General features: G+C 57.2%; 4 protein-coding genes across 7 annotated transcripts in view; 2 read left to right on the top strand and 2 right to left on the bottom strand.

The window, feature by feature from the left end:
- The first annotated feature begins 634 nt into the window (after positions 1-634).
- TRIM50 (tripartite motif containing 50) lies at positions 635-1,222 on the top strand. Its single transcript, XM_061375746.1, has one exon. The coding sequence runs from the start codon at positions 635-637 to the stop codon at positions 1,220-1,222; it is 588 nt and encodes a 195-aa protein (XP_061231730.1).
- Positions 1,223-3,096: 1,874 nt separating this feature from the next.
- On the top strand, positions 3,097-6,404 carry LOC133224303 (28S rRNA (cytosine-C(5))-methyltransferase-like). 2 transcript variants are annotated; one of them, XM_061375719.1, is made up of 10 exons: positions 3,097-3,193; positions 3,325-3,447; positions 3,549-3,693; positions 3,774-3,882; positions 4,163-4,301; positions 4,697-4,812; positions 5,067-5,245; positions 5,327-5,531; positions 5,604-5,756; positions 5,971-6,404. In XM_061375719.1, the coding sequence occupies exons 1-10, from the start codon at positions 3,101-3,103 to the stop codon at positions 6,143-6,145; spliced, it is 1,437 nt and encodes a 478-aa protein (XP_061231703.1). In that variant the 5' UTR covers positions 3,097-3,100; the 3' UTR covers positions 6,146-6,404. The 2 variants fall into 2 exon arrangements, with proteins under 2 accessions (XP_061231703.1, XP_061231702.1); XM_061375718.1 differs by having other exon boundaries at positions 3,519-3,693.
- Positions 6,405-9,491: 3,087 nt separating this feature from the next.
- On the bottom strand, positions 9,492-12,943 carry SBDS (SBDS ribosome maturation factor). Its single transcript, XM_061375722.1, has 5 exons — positions 12,775-12,943; positions 12,365-12,494; positions 11,166-11,366; positions 10,888-11,052; positions 9,492-10,264 (listed from the first exon to the last, which is right to left on the bottom strand). Exons 1-5 carry the CDS (start codon positions 12,900-12,902, stop codon positions 10,136-10,138), a joined length of 753 nt encoding a protein of 250 aa, XP_061231706.1. The 5' UTR covers positions 12,903-12,943; the 3' UTR covers positions 9,492-10,135.
- A 1,779-nt stretch (positions 12,944-14,722) lies between these two features.
- HIP1 (huntingtin interacting protein 1) overlaps positions 14,723-17,007 on the bottom strand; it is a 43,249-nt gene continuing 40,964 nt past the window's right edge. For 2 of the 3 annotated variants that reach the window (XM_061375713.1, XM_061375715.1), the window contains exon 31: positions 14,723-16,699. In XM_061375713.1, the coding sequence (XP_061231697.1) occupies positions 16,689-16,699 (11 nt within the window). In that variant the 3' untranslated portion in view covers positions 14,723-16,688. The remainder of the gene's footprint in view (positions 16,700-17,007) is intronic. The other variant, XM_061375714.1, reaches the window with a different exon arrangement.

Here is a 17,007-nt window from a genome sequence, read left to right as displayed (position 1 = left end):
GGGAGCCGCGCGCGGCGGGGCGGGGCCACGGCGGGGTGGGCGGGGCCACAACTTCCCGCCTCCTGGAGGCCACCCGTGGCCTTACCCCACCCGCGGCCTTGTGCCGCTCATGGGATGCTGCTGCCCGGTCCCTGCAGCTTCCACAGCCCTACTGTGTCCGGCCGGGGGGGCACCGTGGCAGGGACGAGCACACAGAACGCGATTCCCCTGCCAGGAGCAAAAGGGGCCTTAAAGCTCCTCCAGCTCCAACCCCTGTCACTGGCAGGGACCCCTTCCACTGGAGCAGCTTGCTCCAAGCCCCTGTGTCCAACCTGGCCTTGAGCACTGCCAGGGATGGGGCAGCCACAGCTTCTCTGGGCACCCTGTGCCAGTGTCCCACAACCCTCACAGGGAAGAATTTTTTCCTGATATCTAATCTACCAATGCCTCCAGAGCACAGCAGAGGGGGAGCCTCATGATGAGTTTGCAGCTGTCTGCACTGATGCTGGTGGGGTGGAGATGTCTCTGTTTCACCTTCCCCAGCTGCTAAGCTGCATCTTCACTCATCTCTGCTTATCTTGCTCTTGGAACAGGACTGATCTCCCACCTGTGTTTCCCAGGCCAGGTCTGTGCTGCTGTGTGGGAAGGTGGTAGGATGGCTCGGAGGATGAGCATCCATGAGCTGGAGGACCAGCTACTTTGTCCCATCTGCTTGGAGGTCTGCAAAGAGCCCCTGATGCTGCAGTGTGGGCATTCGTACTGCAAGTCCTGCGTGGTGTCACTCTCTGGGGAGCTGGATGGGCAGTTCCTGTGCCCTGTGTGCCGCCAGATGGTGGACTGCAGTGCCTCGTCACCCAACGTCACACTGGCCCGTGTCATCGAGGCGCTGCAGAACCTGTGTGAGGCAGAGCTGAGCCCGGAGTCCTGCCCAACACACCACAACCCCCTCAGCCTCTTCTGTGAGGCTGACCAAGAGGTGATCTGTGGGCTGTGTGGCCCCATTGGCAACCACCGCCAGCACAAGATCACCCCCATCTCTACTGCATACTGCCAGATGAAGGTCTGCAGGCAGAGCCAGCTGCAGCTCCTGGGGTGGGGGTTAGGGCACCTGAAGAGCTTACCGGCCAAATGTGCCCTCTCCTTCAAGAGACAGGCTGGAAATGATGCCAGGGCAGGGAGCACAGTCCCATGGCACAGCCAGATGTGGGGCAGGGTCCCTGGCCTCGGGGCAGCTGTTTCTTAGGCTAAGCATGTCCCTGGCTGAGAGGACCCCCAGTTTCAGTGACTGCACCATAATGGGCAGGCCTTGGGATCAGGGAGTGTCAGTGGGGCCTTTCAAGACTGTTTACAAACATCATAAAAAAAGAGTCTGAAGATAAGGGCTGGGGTAAGGAGAGCCCCATCTACACTTTCCAGGCAGAGTTCCAGGGGCAGCTCTACCCCATAGTGGACCTGTGCTGGCCTGAGCGAGGGCCCTATTCCCCTCCCATCATCCTGCCTGTGCCCACTGCGAGCAGGCACCCTCAGGTGCTGAGCAGCCATCCTGTCCCTGAGGAACCCACAAAGCCATAGCCTGGCCAGCGGGATGAGGCTTTGGCTGCAGCAAGCTGCATGCAAGCTTGTGCTCACACGGGAGCTGTAGTACTGCAGGGTAATGTTTAGCAGCATAAAATATCAGCCTTGCCCTCTGAATTCCTGTCCCCAGTTTGGCAGGCTGAGCCCAAACCCTAAGACATGGCTGGCCTGCAGAAATCTCCCAATGGAAAGGGGTGCCTGCCTGAAAAGTGTGAGCCATGAGCATCTGGGGGCTTTGCTGCTGCGCCTTTCCTCTGAATAAATGTGCTAAATGACGTGCTTGCTGGCTTACATGAGTAATGTCTCTGAGGTGCAACAGCAGCCAGAGAAGAGGGGGTGGCTGTTCCTTAACGCTAGATGAGCTTTAAGGCTCCTTCCAACCCAAACCATTCAGTGATTCTATGAATATTCTTGCACATGTTGTCCCCCAGACCAAGCAGGGCACCCAGATGTGCTTTTCCACAGGGTTCTCGCACCCTCCAGCTGTTCAGGCATGAGGCACCTTTCCTCAGCACCAGCACCCGCTCTGCTGACTCCTGACTGCAGCCAAACCTTGCCAAGCAGCTCTCGGGTTGCAGCAGTTGCTGCTTGTCTGTCGGTCCTCATGTGCTTGGTGTTGGTCTCACTTAAGTCACTTACCTGTGATGCCAGACAATGCCAAGAGCATACCCAAGCCATGGCATAGGAAAAGCCGTGCTGTGGTTCCTTATCCTCATGGACAGCACTAAGCTTCCCAGGAGGGTAATCTTTCCTTCCATGGCCAAGCTGTCCTTTAATCACAGAATCACAGACTGGTTTGGGTTAGAAGGGACCATAAAGCTCAGCCGTAAAGCTTTTCCCATAAAGCCAGGCCATGATGAGCAGAGAGAGGGACCTGAAACCGGAGCAACTTCATCTGGTGGAAGATATCCCTGCCCAGGGCAGAGCGGTTGGACAGGATGATCTTCAAAGGTCCCTTCCAGCCCTCACCACTCTCTGAGTCTCTGAAACCATGAGCCACAGCACAATGGCCGCACTGGGGCACACTGAGGTGCAGCCACCTCTCTGTGCTGTCCTCACCACGGCCAAAGCTGGAAGGGACAGCTCAGAAACAGCCCAATTGCTGAGGAACAGCCCCAGCGGGCTGGGGGCTTCCTGCCTGGAGGCCACACCTGCACCTTCCCCTTCAGCTCCCCCAGGAGCACAGCGCCCTCCGGCAGCATCTCCAGTTCTGGGGTGATCGGCACTGCCCGGCCCTGCCCTCACGGCTGCCCTCCCTTCCAGCCACCTGGCGGGTACCTCAGCCCAGCTCTCTCAGCCTGGCTCCAGAGCAGAGCTGCTCCAGCCCCCGCAGCAGCTCCGTGCCCTCCTCTGGCCTCGCCCCAGCACCTCCCCGTCCCTCTCGCTCTGGGTTCCGTTTGTTTCTCTGCTTCACCAACATCCCGAAAGTCCCCGCCCGCCTCCTCCCCGGCCGAGCCGCGGGCTCTAGGACCTGCCCGTCCTTGCCCGCTGCGGGGCGGGACGCGGCACCGCCGGAAGTGCCGTGTGCGCAGGCGGGGCGGGAGCCATGGCGCTGTACAGCGCGGCCGCCGCCGTCCTGGAGGGGCTGGAGCGCGGCGCCGGCGGCGTGAAGGCGCTGGTGTACCACAGCCGGTTCCCGGTGCGCGGGGCCGGGGCGAGGCGCGGGAGGGGCGGGGCTGGGCCCGGGGCGGGGCTGTGCGGGGCGTGTGCGGGGTTGGGGCGGGCTCGGGCCCGGTCCGTGCCCCCGGGCAGCCCCTGACCGCCCCGCAGCACGTCCGGCAGCTGTACGCGCTGGTGTCCGAGACGCTCCGCTACTCGCCGGTGCTGGAGGAGCTGCTGGCCGGCGCCGCGCTGCTGCAGGCCGAGAAGAAGCTGTCCCCGCAGCTGGCGAAGGTGAGCGGGGCCAGGCGGGGGCGGCGGCGGGTCCCGGGGCGGCGGGTCCCGGCTGAGCCTTGTCCCCGCAGGTGCTGGTGTACGACCTGCTCTTCGGCAAGGGCTTGAAGTGCGGGGGCCGCTGGAAGGCGCTGGCCCGGCGGCACCGGGCCCGGCTGGAGGCCGAGCTGGCCCGCCTGAAGGTGCGGCAGAAGGTGAGCCGCAACGAGCACCTCCTGGCCCCGGCGCAGGCAGCCGGCCCCGGCGGTGAGTGGGCCTCTGGGCGCGGTGGTGTCGCTGTGGTGGCGGCAGTGGGTGGCCGTGTGTGACCCGGGCGGCTCCCCCAGCGTCCCAGGTACCGCGCTACGTCCGGGTCAACACCCTGAAGACGTGTGTGGATGACGTGATTGACTTCTTCAAGCGGGAGGGCTACTCGTACCTGGGCAAGGCAGCCAGGTAAGCATTTCTTCCTGCTGCCCCACCTTATCTGGGCTGTCAGTGAGCAGCAAGGGCTTGGGATGAGGTCCTGTGGGTCAAGGGGTAGTTGGTCTCGGTGCTCAGGGTGCCTGGGTTGGGATGTCCCCACTCCCGTGTTCTGCCCTTCCTTGCACTGCCTGGCACTGAAGGAGAGAGGAGACGTGGGACACAGAGGGCGTCAGCCTGGGCTCTGCAGAGCTCTGGTGGGGGCAGGATGAGGCAGGACCACGTGTTCATCATCCCTGTGCCTCGTGCGCAGTGTGGAAGAGCTGAGGGCCCTCTCCGGGAAGAAATTCGTGTTGGACCTTCACCTTCCGGAGCTGCTGGTTTTCCCTCCGCAGACAGACTTGCATGAGAACCTGCTGTACACTTCAGGACACATCATTCTGCAGGACAAGGTGGGCAGCTGGTGGCAGGAGGCTGCAGCTGGGGAATCCCCTGACATGGGTGGAGGGAAAGCTTCTTCCCACATGCCAAGGGCTGTGCTCCTGCTTTAATGCAGCAGAGAGCGTGAATGCAGCCGGGAGCTCTGGGGCTGCCCTGTGGCTCTGCTTCCGCCACATGTACGGATGGGGGTATTGCTGTGAACTGGGCTGTAACCCCCCGCAGGAACCGGCACCAGCTCTGGGAGCAGTGGGAGGCTGCGGCTGGGCAGAGGCTCCTGGCAGTGGGTGCTGGTGGACTTGTCCCCTGCTGCTGTGGCTGCCTGTGGCCCCACGGTGTCAGCCATGGCTGAGGAGGGGCAGGGGCTGCTTCTTGCCCCCTCCGCTCACAGGGCTTTGTCCTCCCGCAGGCCAGCTGCCTCCCGGCCTTCCTCCTCAACCCTGCTGCTGGCTCCCACGTCATCGATGCCTGCGCTGCGCCTGGGAACAAGACCAGCCACCTGGCAGCCATCCTGAAGAACAAGGGGTGAGGGCAGGGCTGTGTGGTGCTTGCTTTTCCCTGGGTAGGCTGGTGGCCTGGGGAGGGTGCAGGGGGATGTGGGATCACACATCCGTAGCCCCTGGTCCCTCTCCCTGCCCAAGACCTGCCCCGGCTGGGGGAGCAGCTCCCAAGCACTGCCTGGCTGGCCGATGGCCGGTGCGTGATCCTGCCAGGGCAGCGCGTTCTTGAGGCCGTGTGGGATCTTCACACGTCTCTTGGGCACGGGGCTCTGCCTTCAGCCAGATCTTTGCCTTCGACGTGGACACCAAGCGCCTGGCCACCATGAACACCATGCTGATGCGCGCTGGTGTCACCGGTTTCCAGCTGGCCCAGCAGGACTTCCTGACGGTGGATCCTGGAGACCCCAAGTACAGCAAGGTGGCCTACATCCTGCTCGACCCATCCTGCAGCGGCTCAGGTAACACGGGGGGCTTTGGCCGCCCACCCCTGGGTGGGCTGTGGGCGCGCAGGCCCCAGGCGATGGCTGCTCTCCCCGCAGGGATGGTGAACCGGGTGCCGATGGCAGAGGCTGCCCCAAGTGCCGAGCGGCTGCAGGCGCTGGCCGGCTTCCAGCGCAAGGTGCTGAGCCATGCACTGAGCTTCCCGGCTCTGCAGCGCTTGGTCTACTCCACCTGCTCTCTGCACCAAGAGGAGAACGAGGACGTGGTGGGGGCTGTGCTGCAGGAGTGCAGCTCGGCCTTCAGGTGTGTCTGGTGGTGGGGGGATGCAGAGCAGGCGCTGCGGGGCCTGGCCCTGACCCTCGTCCCATGCTGCAGGCTGGTGGACGCCTTCCCTTGCTGGCCCTGCCGAGGACTCGCTGCCTTCCCCGGGGCAGAGAGCTGCCTCCGTGCCTCCGCTGCCGACACCCTCACCCACGGCTTCTTTGTGGCTGTCCTGGAGCGGCGCAGGGATGGGCCTGCGGCCTTGAGGTGAGAGCGGGCCCGGGAGCTCTGTGGCCTCCAGCAGCTCCTGGGGGTCTGGGGACAGGCTCGGGCTGGTGGCACACATAGGCTGAGGGTGCTGCTGCGTTCCTGGCATGGGGAGGAGGAGGGAAGATGGAGGGGTCCCAGGGCAGCACGAGGAGAGGGCAGGAGACACTGTGCTGTGTTGAGTGGGTCTCAGGCCCTTTGCTCTTCTCCACAGCTCCCTGCCTGCGGCTGCTGCTGACAGCCCGCAGCACGGCAAGGGAACAGAGCCAGGAGCAGCTCCCAAGAAGAGGAAGAGGAAAAAGCAGCGGGTAAAGGAGGGAAACAACCGTTTTAGGATGCACAGTGCCCAGCCGGGGCTGGTGGGGATTGTCACCCTGCTGCCTGCCTGAGCTGTGGCACAGCCTCCCATCATGGGTAAACTCAGCTGGTTAAGGGTGTCTTTTACCATGTTTTGTTACAGAAACCCTTACCCTGATGTGGGCTTTCAGAGAAGCTTGTGACTGACTGTAGGGATGACCCAGAGCTGAGTTTCTCTCTCTCCCTGGTCTTTTCCAGCACGTTTGTGCAGCCTTGCCTGGCAACTGCCACTGCTCGAAGCAGAGGCAAAGTGGAGGAAAACAAGGGAAATAAAACTAAATAGTAATAATAGTACAACCAGTATTGTTCAACCCTACAGGTGTAGTTCAGCAGTGGGAGCAAGTACCTGTAAGCACAGTGCTGGGAAGTGGCCCCTGAGCCATGCCCTGAGCTTCCCGGCTCTGCTTCACTTGGTCTCCTTCACCTGCTCCCTGCACTGGAAGAACGAGGATGTGCTGGGCACCGTGCTGCAGGAGCAGGGCTCAGCCTTCAGTTGTGTGTGGCATGGGGGGGATGCTGGGCAGCATCCCAGGTGCCAGGGCTGCTCTGGCACCCGCAGCCCCTCAGGCAGCTTGGTGTCTGCAGATGCTGGTCCCTGCCTGTGCCCCGTCCTGACAGTGTGCTGGTGCCTGGCAACATGCCCCCTTCCCCAGAGCAACCGGCTGTCCCCTCACCTTGATAATCTCTACCACCTGCAATTGGTGGTACAACTCCTGCAGGCATTGTGAGAAGCCCCTGTCTCTGCCAGCTTCACACAGGGGGAAGATGCTCTGCAGGAATTTCATCTTGGCATCCTGCTGGGCAGCCTCCTTGCCACCCAGGGGATGAACAGTTGTATTGCGCATCACTTTGGTTTTCTGTCCCCCTCCCCTTCCTGTGTGCTCCTCTCGGATCTCCCTGAGCCATTCCTCGTGGATGCCGGTGTCCACCCCACTGGGGTGGGGACAGTGTGCCCAGTCCAGACCCACTGCTCCTCAGTCCCTCAGCCCAGGGGAGCGGCGCTCCTCTCACACAGGGCTCCTGCTGCCTCACTGCGCCAAGGCTCCCATTCTGCCTGCTGCCAATGCCCACATTCCACTCTGGCTTTTCCTTGGCTCCCTTCCAGGTGGAGGGATGGAGTGTTAGGTGGCTAAAGAAGGGCAGGTTGGCATGGTGGTGGGGCTTATCTGGTGCTCACCACGCGTAGGTGATGCCCAGCAAGAGCTTTCTGTCCTGGCAGAGCTGTGGGAGGAGGCACTGGGTGTTTTAATTTTGGCGGCTGGCCTCTTCTCTGCAGGCTATCCATGATCTAGTTCCTAGAAGTTCAGCTCCCACCCCTGGCTGTGGTAAGCACATGAGAACAGGACAAGGGCAGGAGATGGATGGGTGACAGTAAAGCGCAGTGTCACTGCAGGAGAACGTGCCTGTTGGGTTCTGGGGAGCTCCATTAGACGTGGTCACTGGCACATCATGCTCCTTCTGGAGCTTCCTTTCAAAACCACAACTTGTGCTACGTTTTGGCAATAGAATCCCCACACCTGCAGTCACACAAAGCCCACCAAGCGCATTCCGTGTGACCAGAAGTGTGATGCCTTTCTTCCTGCCAGTGGTGATGGCACAGGTGCCGTCAGCCCCCAGCCCCAAAGTTTGTGCTTTGCCCAACAAAGCTGTCCCCAGCCGAGCCCATCCCCAGCACTGTGGGGAGAGGGGCAGGGGATGTGGCTGCCTCCTAACCCAGCTCAGCTCCCCTCCACCTTTGACCCACATGTTCTGGGCACAGAAGTGACTTGCGACCTCCTCTTGCAGCACTAACACAAGCTTTGGAGGAATGAAAAGCATCTCCTCTATTAACACTAGGGAAAAGTGGACAACGGGTGCTGTGGGGCATCCCCAGGTCTCGGGGAGCAACCACTACTTCCTCTTGCTTTGCTTCTTGCTTTCGATCAGCTCCAGCCCTTGGTTCTTGATGGCTTCTCTGGTGAGGACAAGGCCACTCCGGTCGTCATAAAAATCAAAGTAGTCTGGAGGAGAGAGCGGAGAGGAGCGGGCTGGGGAGGGTCTGTGGGGCTGCCTCTGCTGTGCCTGTGTCCCCAGGAGGAGCCGGCACATTTGGGACGGCTGCTGGCACCAGGCTGTGCCACAGCAGCAGCCCAGGGGGACCTGCAGGACCTGCATAGATTACCGTGGGGGCAAGAGAAAGCATTTTAAATGGGATAAAGCGGTTTATGAATCTCCATTTCACTGTCCCTCAGCAAAACTCAGCCTCGACAACAGCAGGGCCTTCCAAAGTGTTACTAAAGACATTTCACCCAACCTTGCACAGCCAACAGCCCGCAGACTCCTGCAGCAGTGAGCTTCCAAGAGGAAACCTCTGACTAAGGACCTAGGCCCGGAGGCCCTCTGCACCTGACAAGTTGTCATGGGTTAAGCCCAGCCGGTAATTCAGTACCACGCAGCTCGCTTGCTCACTCCCCCTGCGCCTGGAGGGATGGGGAGGAGAATGGAAAGCATGTAAGTCCCAGGGGTTGAGATAAGAGCAGTCCAGTAACTAAGGTACAACACAAACCACTGCTGCTACCACCAATAATGATAAGGGAAATAACAAGATAAGAGAATACAACCGCTCATCACCTGCTGACTGACACCCAACATGACCAAGCACTGATCCCACGCTTCCGGGTAACTGCCCCCAGTTTATATACTGGGCATGACGTGTTGTGCTATGGAATACCTCTTTGCCTAGTTTGGGTCAGGTGTCCTGTTTCTGCTTCCTCCCGGCTTCCCCTCCTCCCTGGCAGAGCATGGGACTCAGAAAGTCCTTGGGCAGACTAAACATTACTGAGCAGTAACTAAAAACATCGGTGTTATCAGCGCTGCTCCCAGGCTGAAAGTCAAAAACACAGCACTGCACCAGCTACTAGGAAGGAGAAAAATGACTGCTACTGCTGAACCCAGGACACGTCAAACCTCTCCTCCTCCAGGTGACTTCAACATTCCCTGGGAAAATGTTAGAAAAATCACAACCTATTAATGGTACAAGGAAAAAGGCCCTGTCAAGAGTACAAACCAGCGCCCTGTTCAATTGTCATGGGTCAGACAGTCAAGTGCTCTGAGTAAACAGGAAACAACAAACACAACACGTGCTCACCTAGAAGAGAGACCTAGCCCTCAGCTGGCCTGCAGCTCCTGGCTTGCTACCTACCAGCAGTGTGGAAATAGGCACATAATACTAAAGGCTCCTGAAATTCCTGCTGGTTTATGTCCCCCAGGTACAGCTGCTTTGCACAGTACTTTGTATTTTAAGTATCTCCTTCTTCAGTTCTTATCCTCTCTTCTCCTGTCCTTTGAAATACAAATTCAAAGCATTAGTAACAAAAATAATTCTTTCTGTACTTAGAATACATAAATAGACAATAATTTATTTTTATGAATGTAGCTAAATATATTTTATGAAGAAGCTTTTTGCAGAATATTTTTTTCTAAGTCAGCAAGTACAATTCTATCCAGTGAAAGAAATCTTTCAGAAGGGTCCTTTAAAGTATTTAAATTCTCCAGCAGCCCATTAGGGAAGCCTAAGTCAGTTTTCACACTGCCAAGAGAGCAGGTTTTAGACACTTTGCATCTCTTTTTCTAAAGAGATTGCAGGTGTCTCTTCTGGAGGTTCCTCTCCTCACATACAAAAGCCACCCCTCAGCAACCAATGCAATCTCCCACTCAACACTGACAACTTAAAATGATTGGCAGCGTATCAGTCAAGCACTTGTCTGTAGCAACCCTTAAAGTAAACCAAAGCTATAGTAACTCTGTATCACATCATAATTCAAATCCTCATTAGTGCAACTCTGACACAAAATGTGCCTACAGGCAAATACAACTGTAAACGAAGCAAATGAAAAATGATTAAAAAAACCTCCCAAAACACTGCATGGAAAAATCCCAAAGGATTAGTGTCAGAGAACATTTGGCTGCAAGAGATTGGAATAAACACGAAGGCCTAACAGGAAAGAGTGGCCAACACCAGTCTGTTCGTAAGATGGTTTTCATCATTCCAGCTTTTCATCTCCTTCCTCCACATCTTTCAGACTGAGCACTTCCAGTGTTCCTTTCCCTTTTGTCTCACTCCGGATCAACTCATCGATTCCTCTGAAGCAGCCTGGGTCAATAAGGCACACCTGAAACATTTCACATTTCATCCGTCAGCATATGATTTTTTACAGCCTCTTTCCAAGGACAAACCTTAATTTTTATAAAATAAAATTGCTCAGTTACTCAGGAGGACTTTGCAGCGTTGATAAGTGATTTCTGTTAAGGGATCTTACCCCACAAGTTCTGAAGTTCTACCTACCCACACTGGACGTGGCTTTTGACAGTTGGAATTGATAGATTCTGATCTGTTCTCAGAAAGATTTTGCTAAGACCAAATTTTGATTTAACATGGACCTTTTTCTATAACACTACTTAACCACTGTCAAAATATAGGCCTGACCCACCAAATAAAGATGAGTAACTTTCTGTTTATGCAGAAAAACTCATCCTTGTTGTAGGATCATCAGTGCTAAGAGATTACACCATACTTCTCAGCTGGAAGCAGCAATCTCTCTGGAGTAAAGGCTACTTTCAAGCTGACATCACTAGGATTGTGTGAAACTAAAACCCACAAACTACACCTCTACTTAACAATCTGTGGTATACTTACAGTTCATCTGAACAACTTCCAAACACTAGTTCACTTTCTAGTAAAATGTACAGCTGCAGTAAAATCAAGCAGGAAACCCAAGGTCTGCTTATTACTTACCATTTCCAGCTCTTCATGGAAGCTTTCACTCTCAATAACTTTAATCAATGGCTTGAGCTTCTCTTTTAGTTTCTTCCCTTCCTTTGCTGGAAGAATAAATCGCAGCCTCATGTGAGCACGTTCAATTTGCATCGTCTCCTTTAACTGTCTGATCACTTCCAGTGCCTGTAAAGACATTCAGAAAAAAGAGCATTTACACACCTTTAAAAAGCATCACGGAGAAGTTACACCTCAAGGACAACACCTCTAAGCAGAAGCACATTTTGCCAGAAACAAACCTGCTGCTTTGTGCTCTTGTGGGGTTTGACAGAGTAGTGAATATCCTTCATGGCTCTCTCTATAAGGATCACTGTGTATGGCCTCTTTGTGTCTGGATTCACACATTTGTCAGCCACAATAGTTGCGATGTCTCTGAACATCTGCTCCAGCTGCGTGTGTCGTTCTTTGTCTGATACCTGCAGCTCTCCTTTTGATAAAATCTGAGCAGAAGTAAAGAAACCAGTTGATAAACATCACAGATTTGACTAGTGAGAATTCATGTACCTTGGTGTCCTGGTTTCACCTTCACAGGTTGTTTTTTTCCCCTTTCTAGTACCTGGTGCAGTGCTGTGCTTTGGCTTCAGTCTGAGAATAACTCTGCTAACACACTGATGGTTTAGCTGCTGCTCAGTAGCACTTACCCTGATGAAGGCTTTTTCAGTCTCTCATGCTCTGTCAGTGAGGAGGGACACAAGAAGCCAGGAGGAGCAGAAACAGGACACCTGACCTAAACTATCCAAAGGGGTATTCCATCCCACAGCACGTCATGTCCAGTATAGAAACTGGGGGGGTTTACCCAGAAGGGACAGATCACTGCTTAGATCAAGCTGGGTATTGGTCAGCAGGAGCTGAGCAACTGTATTGTGCAGCACTGTTGCTTATTGTTTTTCTTTTCCTTTTCCCTTTTAGTTTATATTCTCTCCCCTTATTTCTATTATCATAATTAGTAGTAATAGTATTATATTGTACTTCAGTTATTAAATTGTTCTTATCTCAACCTGTGGGGTTTACATTCTTTCAATTCTCCTTCCCATCCTGCCCGGAGGGGGCAAGAGGAGTGTGAGTGAACAGCTGCGTGATGCTGAGTTACCAGCCGGGCTTAAACCATGACACTTGGGTAAATCTAACAATTGTTTGAATTTGGTTAGACATGAAGTGCAGAAAAGGAATAATCATACCAATAATGTACGTTATTATGACACACAATGTTGGAAAGACTTCAGACAAAAAACCCACCACAGAAACACTGAACTACCAAAAAAAGAAACACAGGTTGACAGGAATCCTCATCTCCCAGAACATGTCCACAGCTCATGTCCAACCAAGAAGAAAGGAGTAAGAAATTAAATCTGTTGTTAACACTCAATCGAGCTGTCCAAAGTAAGCAACTGTCCCCATGCTCTCCAAGCTTTTACAAAGCCAAGGGTGCGACACCTACCACCTTACAGATTTCTGTTTGGTCATCTGTCCCAAACGCTTGAATGAGATCTTCCTTCTTCGCCACCTGGCCTTTGGAAACGTTGACAAACACCGTGTGTGTCTGCAGGACCTCGTCAAGGTCTTTCTCCCTGGAGATGAGGCCAGGTTAGAAAACGTGTTAAACCACAACCTGAGAGCGAGCGCACGAGCTGTCAGCGAGGAGGAACGAGTGCTGCTGCCCAGGGCCGAACCGGCGGAGCCCGGGAGCCTCCGTGACCCAACTGTCATTGCCAGAGAAGGGCAGAGGCACCGCAGAGCCCCGGGGCGCTGCCCCTGCCTGGCTCCACACCGGGACCTCCACGGGTCTCCCCCCCAGAGCGGCCCCGCACCAGGCCCCACCCCTGCCCGGCAGCGCGGGCCGTCACTCACGCTCCGCTGCGCCACCCCAGGACCTTGTTGCGGTAACAGGCGATCTCGAAGCGCTTCCCGCCGCGCCGCGCCCGCACCACGGCCACATTAGTGAGGCGGATCTGGTTCGTGGGAGTGAAGATAGACATGGCGGCTGCCCCGGCTACAGTATGAGCAGGCGCACTCGGGACCCAGGGGCAGCTGCCTCCCCATTGGCCGAGGCAGCCCCACTCTGCCTTTCTATTGGCAGGAGCAGCCCCACGCTGTCTTCCTATTGGCGGCCCTCACTCCTTCCCCGCCTCCCCATCGCTCCCTCAAGGAAGCTTCCGTAGGGAGGAGCGGGCCGGCCGGAAGCTGCGGTGCGGGCCGCGGTACCCGGTGTTGCGGCGTGGCCGCAGCGGAGGGGCCGCAGCGGAGGGGCCGGTGCCCGGGAGGGAGCGGGGCCGTGTGTGTGGGAAGGAGCGTGCGGGGGATGTGGGGGATAACCACAGAGCCGTGGAGCGGTTCTGTCAAGGCAAGGGACAGTGATACAAATCCCATCAGTCGGCATGTCAGCCTTAAAATGTAAGTGTCCGAGCGACCAGACACGGTAAAAACACTATTACAGCTAAAATTAAAGACAGTGTGCTCTGTATGAACACACCTTTGTGCTGCTAAAGCTGGGGTGTCATGGGACGGCAGTGGCACAGCCACCACGGGATGGGTACGCGTTCGTATGGATGCCAGGGTCTATGGCATGGAGCATCAACTCCTGGCTCTGGACCCCAGTGCACATAGAGGCTGATCCTGCAAAGCCATCCCAGCCTTGCAGGGTTTGGGGTGACACCTGAGGGGCTGCAGCATCTCCCTGCACCACCCCCATTGCCTCTCACCCACGGTACCCTCCCCACCACCACCATTCACATCTCCTGCTGCTGCAGAGCGCATCACACAGACAGTGGAGATCATCAAGCACATGGTGGACATTGAGGAGAAGGGTGGCAAGCTGCTCTTGAGTGTCATGGACACGCCAGGATTTGGTGATGCCACCAACTACAGTGGGTAGTACGTGCTGTGGAGGGTCTCCCCAGGGATGGGCACCACCACTGTGGTGCCCAAAAAGACCTAAACCACATCCAGCTAATCTCAAGGGCAAAACGAAGTCCAGGAGAAATTCCCGACACAGCCCAGAGGCCCAGGTGATGGGATGGCTGTGCTTCCCTCTGCAGTTCACTTCCAGCAGCATTTTCCCACCCACTCCTGGTCACATCCCGTTTGCCACCACTGAAGCACTAGCCCCATTTAGACCTTCCCACCTCACTTGCAGTGACCTGGACTGCTGGCTCATTACCTCCTCTTGTTGTCATGATCACTTCCCAAAGCCTGGTTGTCCTCCTGCTGCAAGGGCCTCTTCCTGCACTCCTTGATGGCACTGAGCACAGTCTCTTTGGCGCAGGGGTCTGGGCTGCTTTTGTCCTGGAAATTCCATGTCCCTGTTCCATCAGTACCCCTGTTCCCCCTGGATCCCTGACAGCCACTGTCCCTGTGCGACCCCTGTCCCTGTCCCATCCTCGCCTCTGTGCCCTGCCAGGAGGCACCATGGCAGGGACGATGACACGGACCACACAGAACACGATTCCCCTGAGCATCTCCCTAGCCAAGACTCCCACAGGCCACCCCTGTGCCATGGGCCTTCCGAGGGGACCCTGCAGCCCAGCTGAGGAGGGCAGGGCATCTGCACGGCCCCTCTGCAGCATTACCTCACCAGAGAGGGAGCAGGCTGGGGCGCGGCCAAAGCCACCCCTGCTTCTCAGGGCTGAGCAGGGACCACATCATGGTCGCCCCCACAACACACAACAGAGGTGATGTGCACGGTGGCCCTGAGCACAGAACTTGGAAGGGGACATCATCGCCCAGGTCACCTTGACAGCTTCTCCCCAGGTCACTTTTTCGGAGGGTCCGAGCCCCAGGACCCCCATGGTGACTCAGGTCCCTGCCACCCACCCCGGAGCCGCAGAGCTGGGCTGAAGGCTTTATTGAAAAATTGAAAACACACAACGTAGTAATTATACAATGGAAAAAAAAGTAATTAATCAACCCAATGTGCAGAGCAGGGGCACCCCCACTGTCCCCAGCACCAGCCACTAGCGCTGGGGACTGCAGGGGGGACACCTTCCCTCCACCAGCACTCAGCCGAGATACAAAAAGGGAGTTCAGGCGAGAAAATGGTGCCGCCATCCCCGAGCCCCCACCGCAACCCCCTCATCATCCCCAGCCCCAACCTGGCCTGGAGGCCTGAGGTAGTTGGGGGTACCCTGCACAGGCAAGACATCCCCCCAGAAAGAGGGGGAGGGTGTTGGGGCTCCTGGTGTCCTGCAGGAATGGGGTGGTTGGTATTTTATCTGGAGGGAGCTGGATAGGGGCATGTCGAGGCAGAGGGGAGCCCAGGGGGAGCCCTGAGTGCCCCCTGGCAGGCAGGAGCATGGGGCAGGTGTGCTAGAGGCAGGGCTGGCTAGAGCACATGGGGGCACTGGGTCCTGGCATGGTGGACGGTTGCGCTATCCTGTGCGTAGGAGGTGGCAGCCCTGAGGCTGTGGTGATGGCCTGGCTTGGCAGGGGGATGCTAGCGGGTCCCACTGCTCAAGGGCCAGCCAAAGGCAGCACATGGTGACAGACCAGCCACCACTTTCTAAAGGGAGAATAAGGCCAAACGCTGCACCCCCAGCACTCCCAGGGGGCTGGTCTGGCTGTCTCACCCCCAGGAAGGGGCAGCTGCCTGAAGGCAGGGTGCAGGCAGCAATGCTGCCAGGCTGGGAAGGACACCCTGGCCCTGCAAGGGACATGGGCAAGACCGTGAGGGATGGGGTCACTGCTGCGCAGTCTGATGCCACTGTCCCTGCTGCAGCGAGATGAGCTGGGGGGCCCGAAGCTGGCAGAAGCCCCCTGCCCTCCGAGCCCCCTGCTCCAAGGCACAAAGGTTCCCTAGCTGGTGCCAGCCCCATGGCAACGCCAGCACTGATCCCCCTTGCACCAAAGCGGGTGATGAGTACACAGAGGCAGCACCAGCCCAGAGTGAGTGGGCACAGGCAGCTGCGTGCTCTGGCTTGGGGTGCTCTGGTTTTGGGCACCCTGTCTGCCCCCCAAACCCTCTACGTTGCTGCCCTATAGCCATGCCCCATCCCCAGGAGCTGGTGGCTTGTGTGGTGGCACTATGGTTGTCCCAGCCCCTGCCCAGCACCTTGCGTAAGGGTTTATTGCTGGCATGAACACAGTGATCTATTGGGGCAGGGCAGCCCAGCTCCGGGACAGAATGGGGGAACACGTTCTGGGGACCCAGATACTCGGCAGCAACCCTCCTGCTGCCTGCCCTGTTCCCTGATGCTGCTGCTGCCAGCACCTTGGTTACCCTGTCCCATGGGCATGCTCCCACCCACCCTGCATGAGCCAAAGGCATTTGGTGCCCTGCTGGAGGGGAGCACACTTAGCACCAAGCCAGCAGCACCCCAAGAGTGGCACCCTGGGGCCCTTAACAGGCCCCTTCACAGCAGGGGGATGCTTGCACTGAGCCAGGGACTGGGTTAAGGCTGGAAAAGCAGCGAGAGGCAAAAGAAACCCGAGCGCTCTCGCTCAGCCCGAGCCGGTTCGGAGAGTTCCAAAGATCTGTGCAAAACCAAAATGAAAGGGTTAAAGCCCCCCCAGCGGTCCCCCAACCCCAAGCAGCTCTGATAAATACACGTGCGGTTTGTGGCTGGTGGCGGGCTGGTGAGCCCTCGCTCCTGCCCCAGCAGCTCCCGGTGCTCTGGCGCTGGAGGCGGCTCCTGGCAGGGGGATGCGGAGGACATGTGCTTCGGGGTGGCTTTTGCACCGGTTTATTGTGGATCTTCCCAAAAGGCTGCACTGAGCTGCGTCCTGGCTGGCCGCAGGGGTGTCCCCTGCAGCTGCTTCTGCCACTGGGGCTAATCCGCTGCTGAAGGGGAACACAGAGGGCAAGGGGGTGAAAAGGAACATGGTGCCCTGCAGCATCCTTCTGCATGAGCCCTCTGGGACTCCTCGCAGGTTCGCAGGACAGCTGAGCCCAAGGGTGATGCAGGCTGGACCAGGTTCAAGGCCAGGTTGGACACAGGGGCTTGGAGCAAGCTGCTCCGGTGGAAGCTGTCCCTGCCTGTGGCATGGGGATGGAACTGAACAAGCTTTAGGGCCCTCCCAACCCAAACCAGGCTGGGATTCTATGTGGGTCCTCCAGGCTCTTGCACAGTTCAGGGTCTCCATGGCTTT

The sequence above is a fragment of the Neopsephotus bourkii genome, unplaced genomic scaffold, assembly GCF_033783945.1.
Source record: "Neopsephotus bourkii isolate Nb327-2 ecotype Australia unplaced genomic scaffold, CSIRO-AGI_Nbou_v1 NB_1675, whole genome shotgun sequence".
Taxonomy (NCBI): Eukaryota; Metazoa; Chordata; class Aves; order Psittaciformes; family Psittacidae; genus Neopsephotus; species Neopsephotus bourkii.
Note: the sequence above shows the minus strand (reverse complement) of the source record. Positions and strands in the feature narration are given on the sequence as shown.

What these genes read in the sequence shown, in the direction of transcription:
- TRIM50 (XM_061375746.1), top strand. Translation starts at nt 635, where the DNA reads ATGGCTCGGAGGATGAGCATCCATGAGCTGGAGGACCAGCTACTTTGT.
- LOC133224303 (XM_061375718.1), top strand. Translation starts at nt 3,101, where the DNA reads ATGGCGCTGTACAGCGCGGCCGCCGCCGTCCTGGAGGGGCTGGAGCGC. An exon ending in GCAGGCAGCCGGCCCCGGCG is followed by an intron (nt 3,694 to 3,773) that starts GTGAGTGGGCCT and finishes CGGCTCCCCCAG; the next exon opens with CGTCCCAGGTACCGCGCTAC. An exon ending in GCCATCCTGAAGAACAAGGG is followed by an intron (nt 4,813 to 5,066) that starts GTGAGGGCAGGG and finishes CTCTGCCTTCAG; the next exon opens with CCAGATCTTTGCCTTCGACG.
- SBDS (XM_061375722.1), bottom strand. Translation starts at nt 12,902, where the DNA reads ATGTCTATCTTCACTCCCACGAACCAGATCCGCCTCACTAATGTGGCC. An exon ending in CTGGGGTGGCGCAGCGGAGC is followed by an intron (nt 12,495 to 12,774) that starts GTGAGTGACGGC and finishes CCTCATCTCCAG; the next exon opens with GGAGAAAGACCTTGACGAGG. An exon ending in AAACAGAAATCTGTAAGGTG is followed by an intron (nt 11,367 to 12,364) that starts GTAGGTGTCGCA and finishes ACTTCTGCTCAG; the next exon opens with ATTTTATCAAAAGGAGAGCT.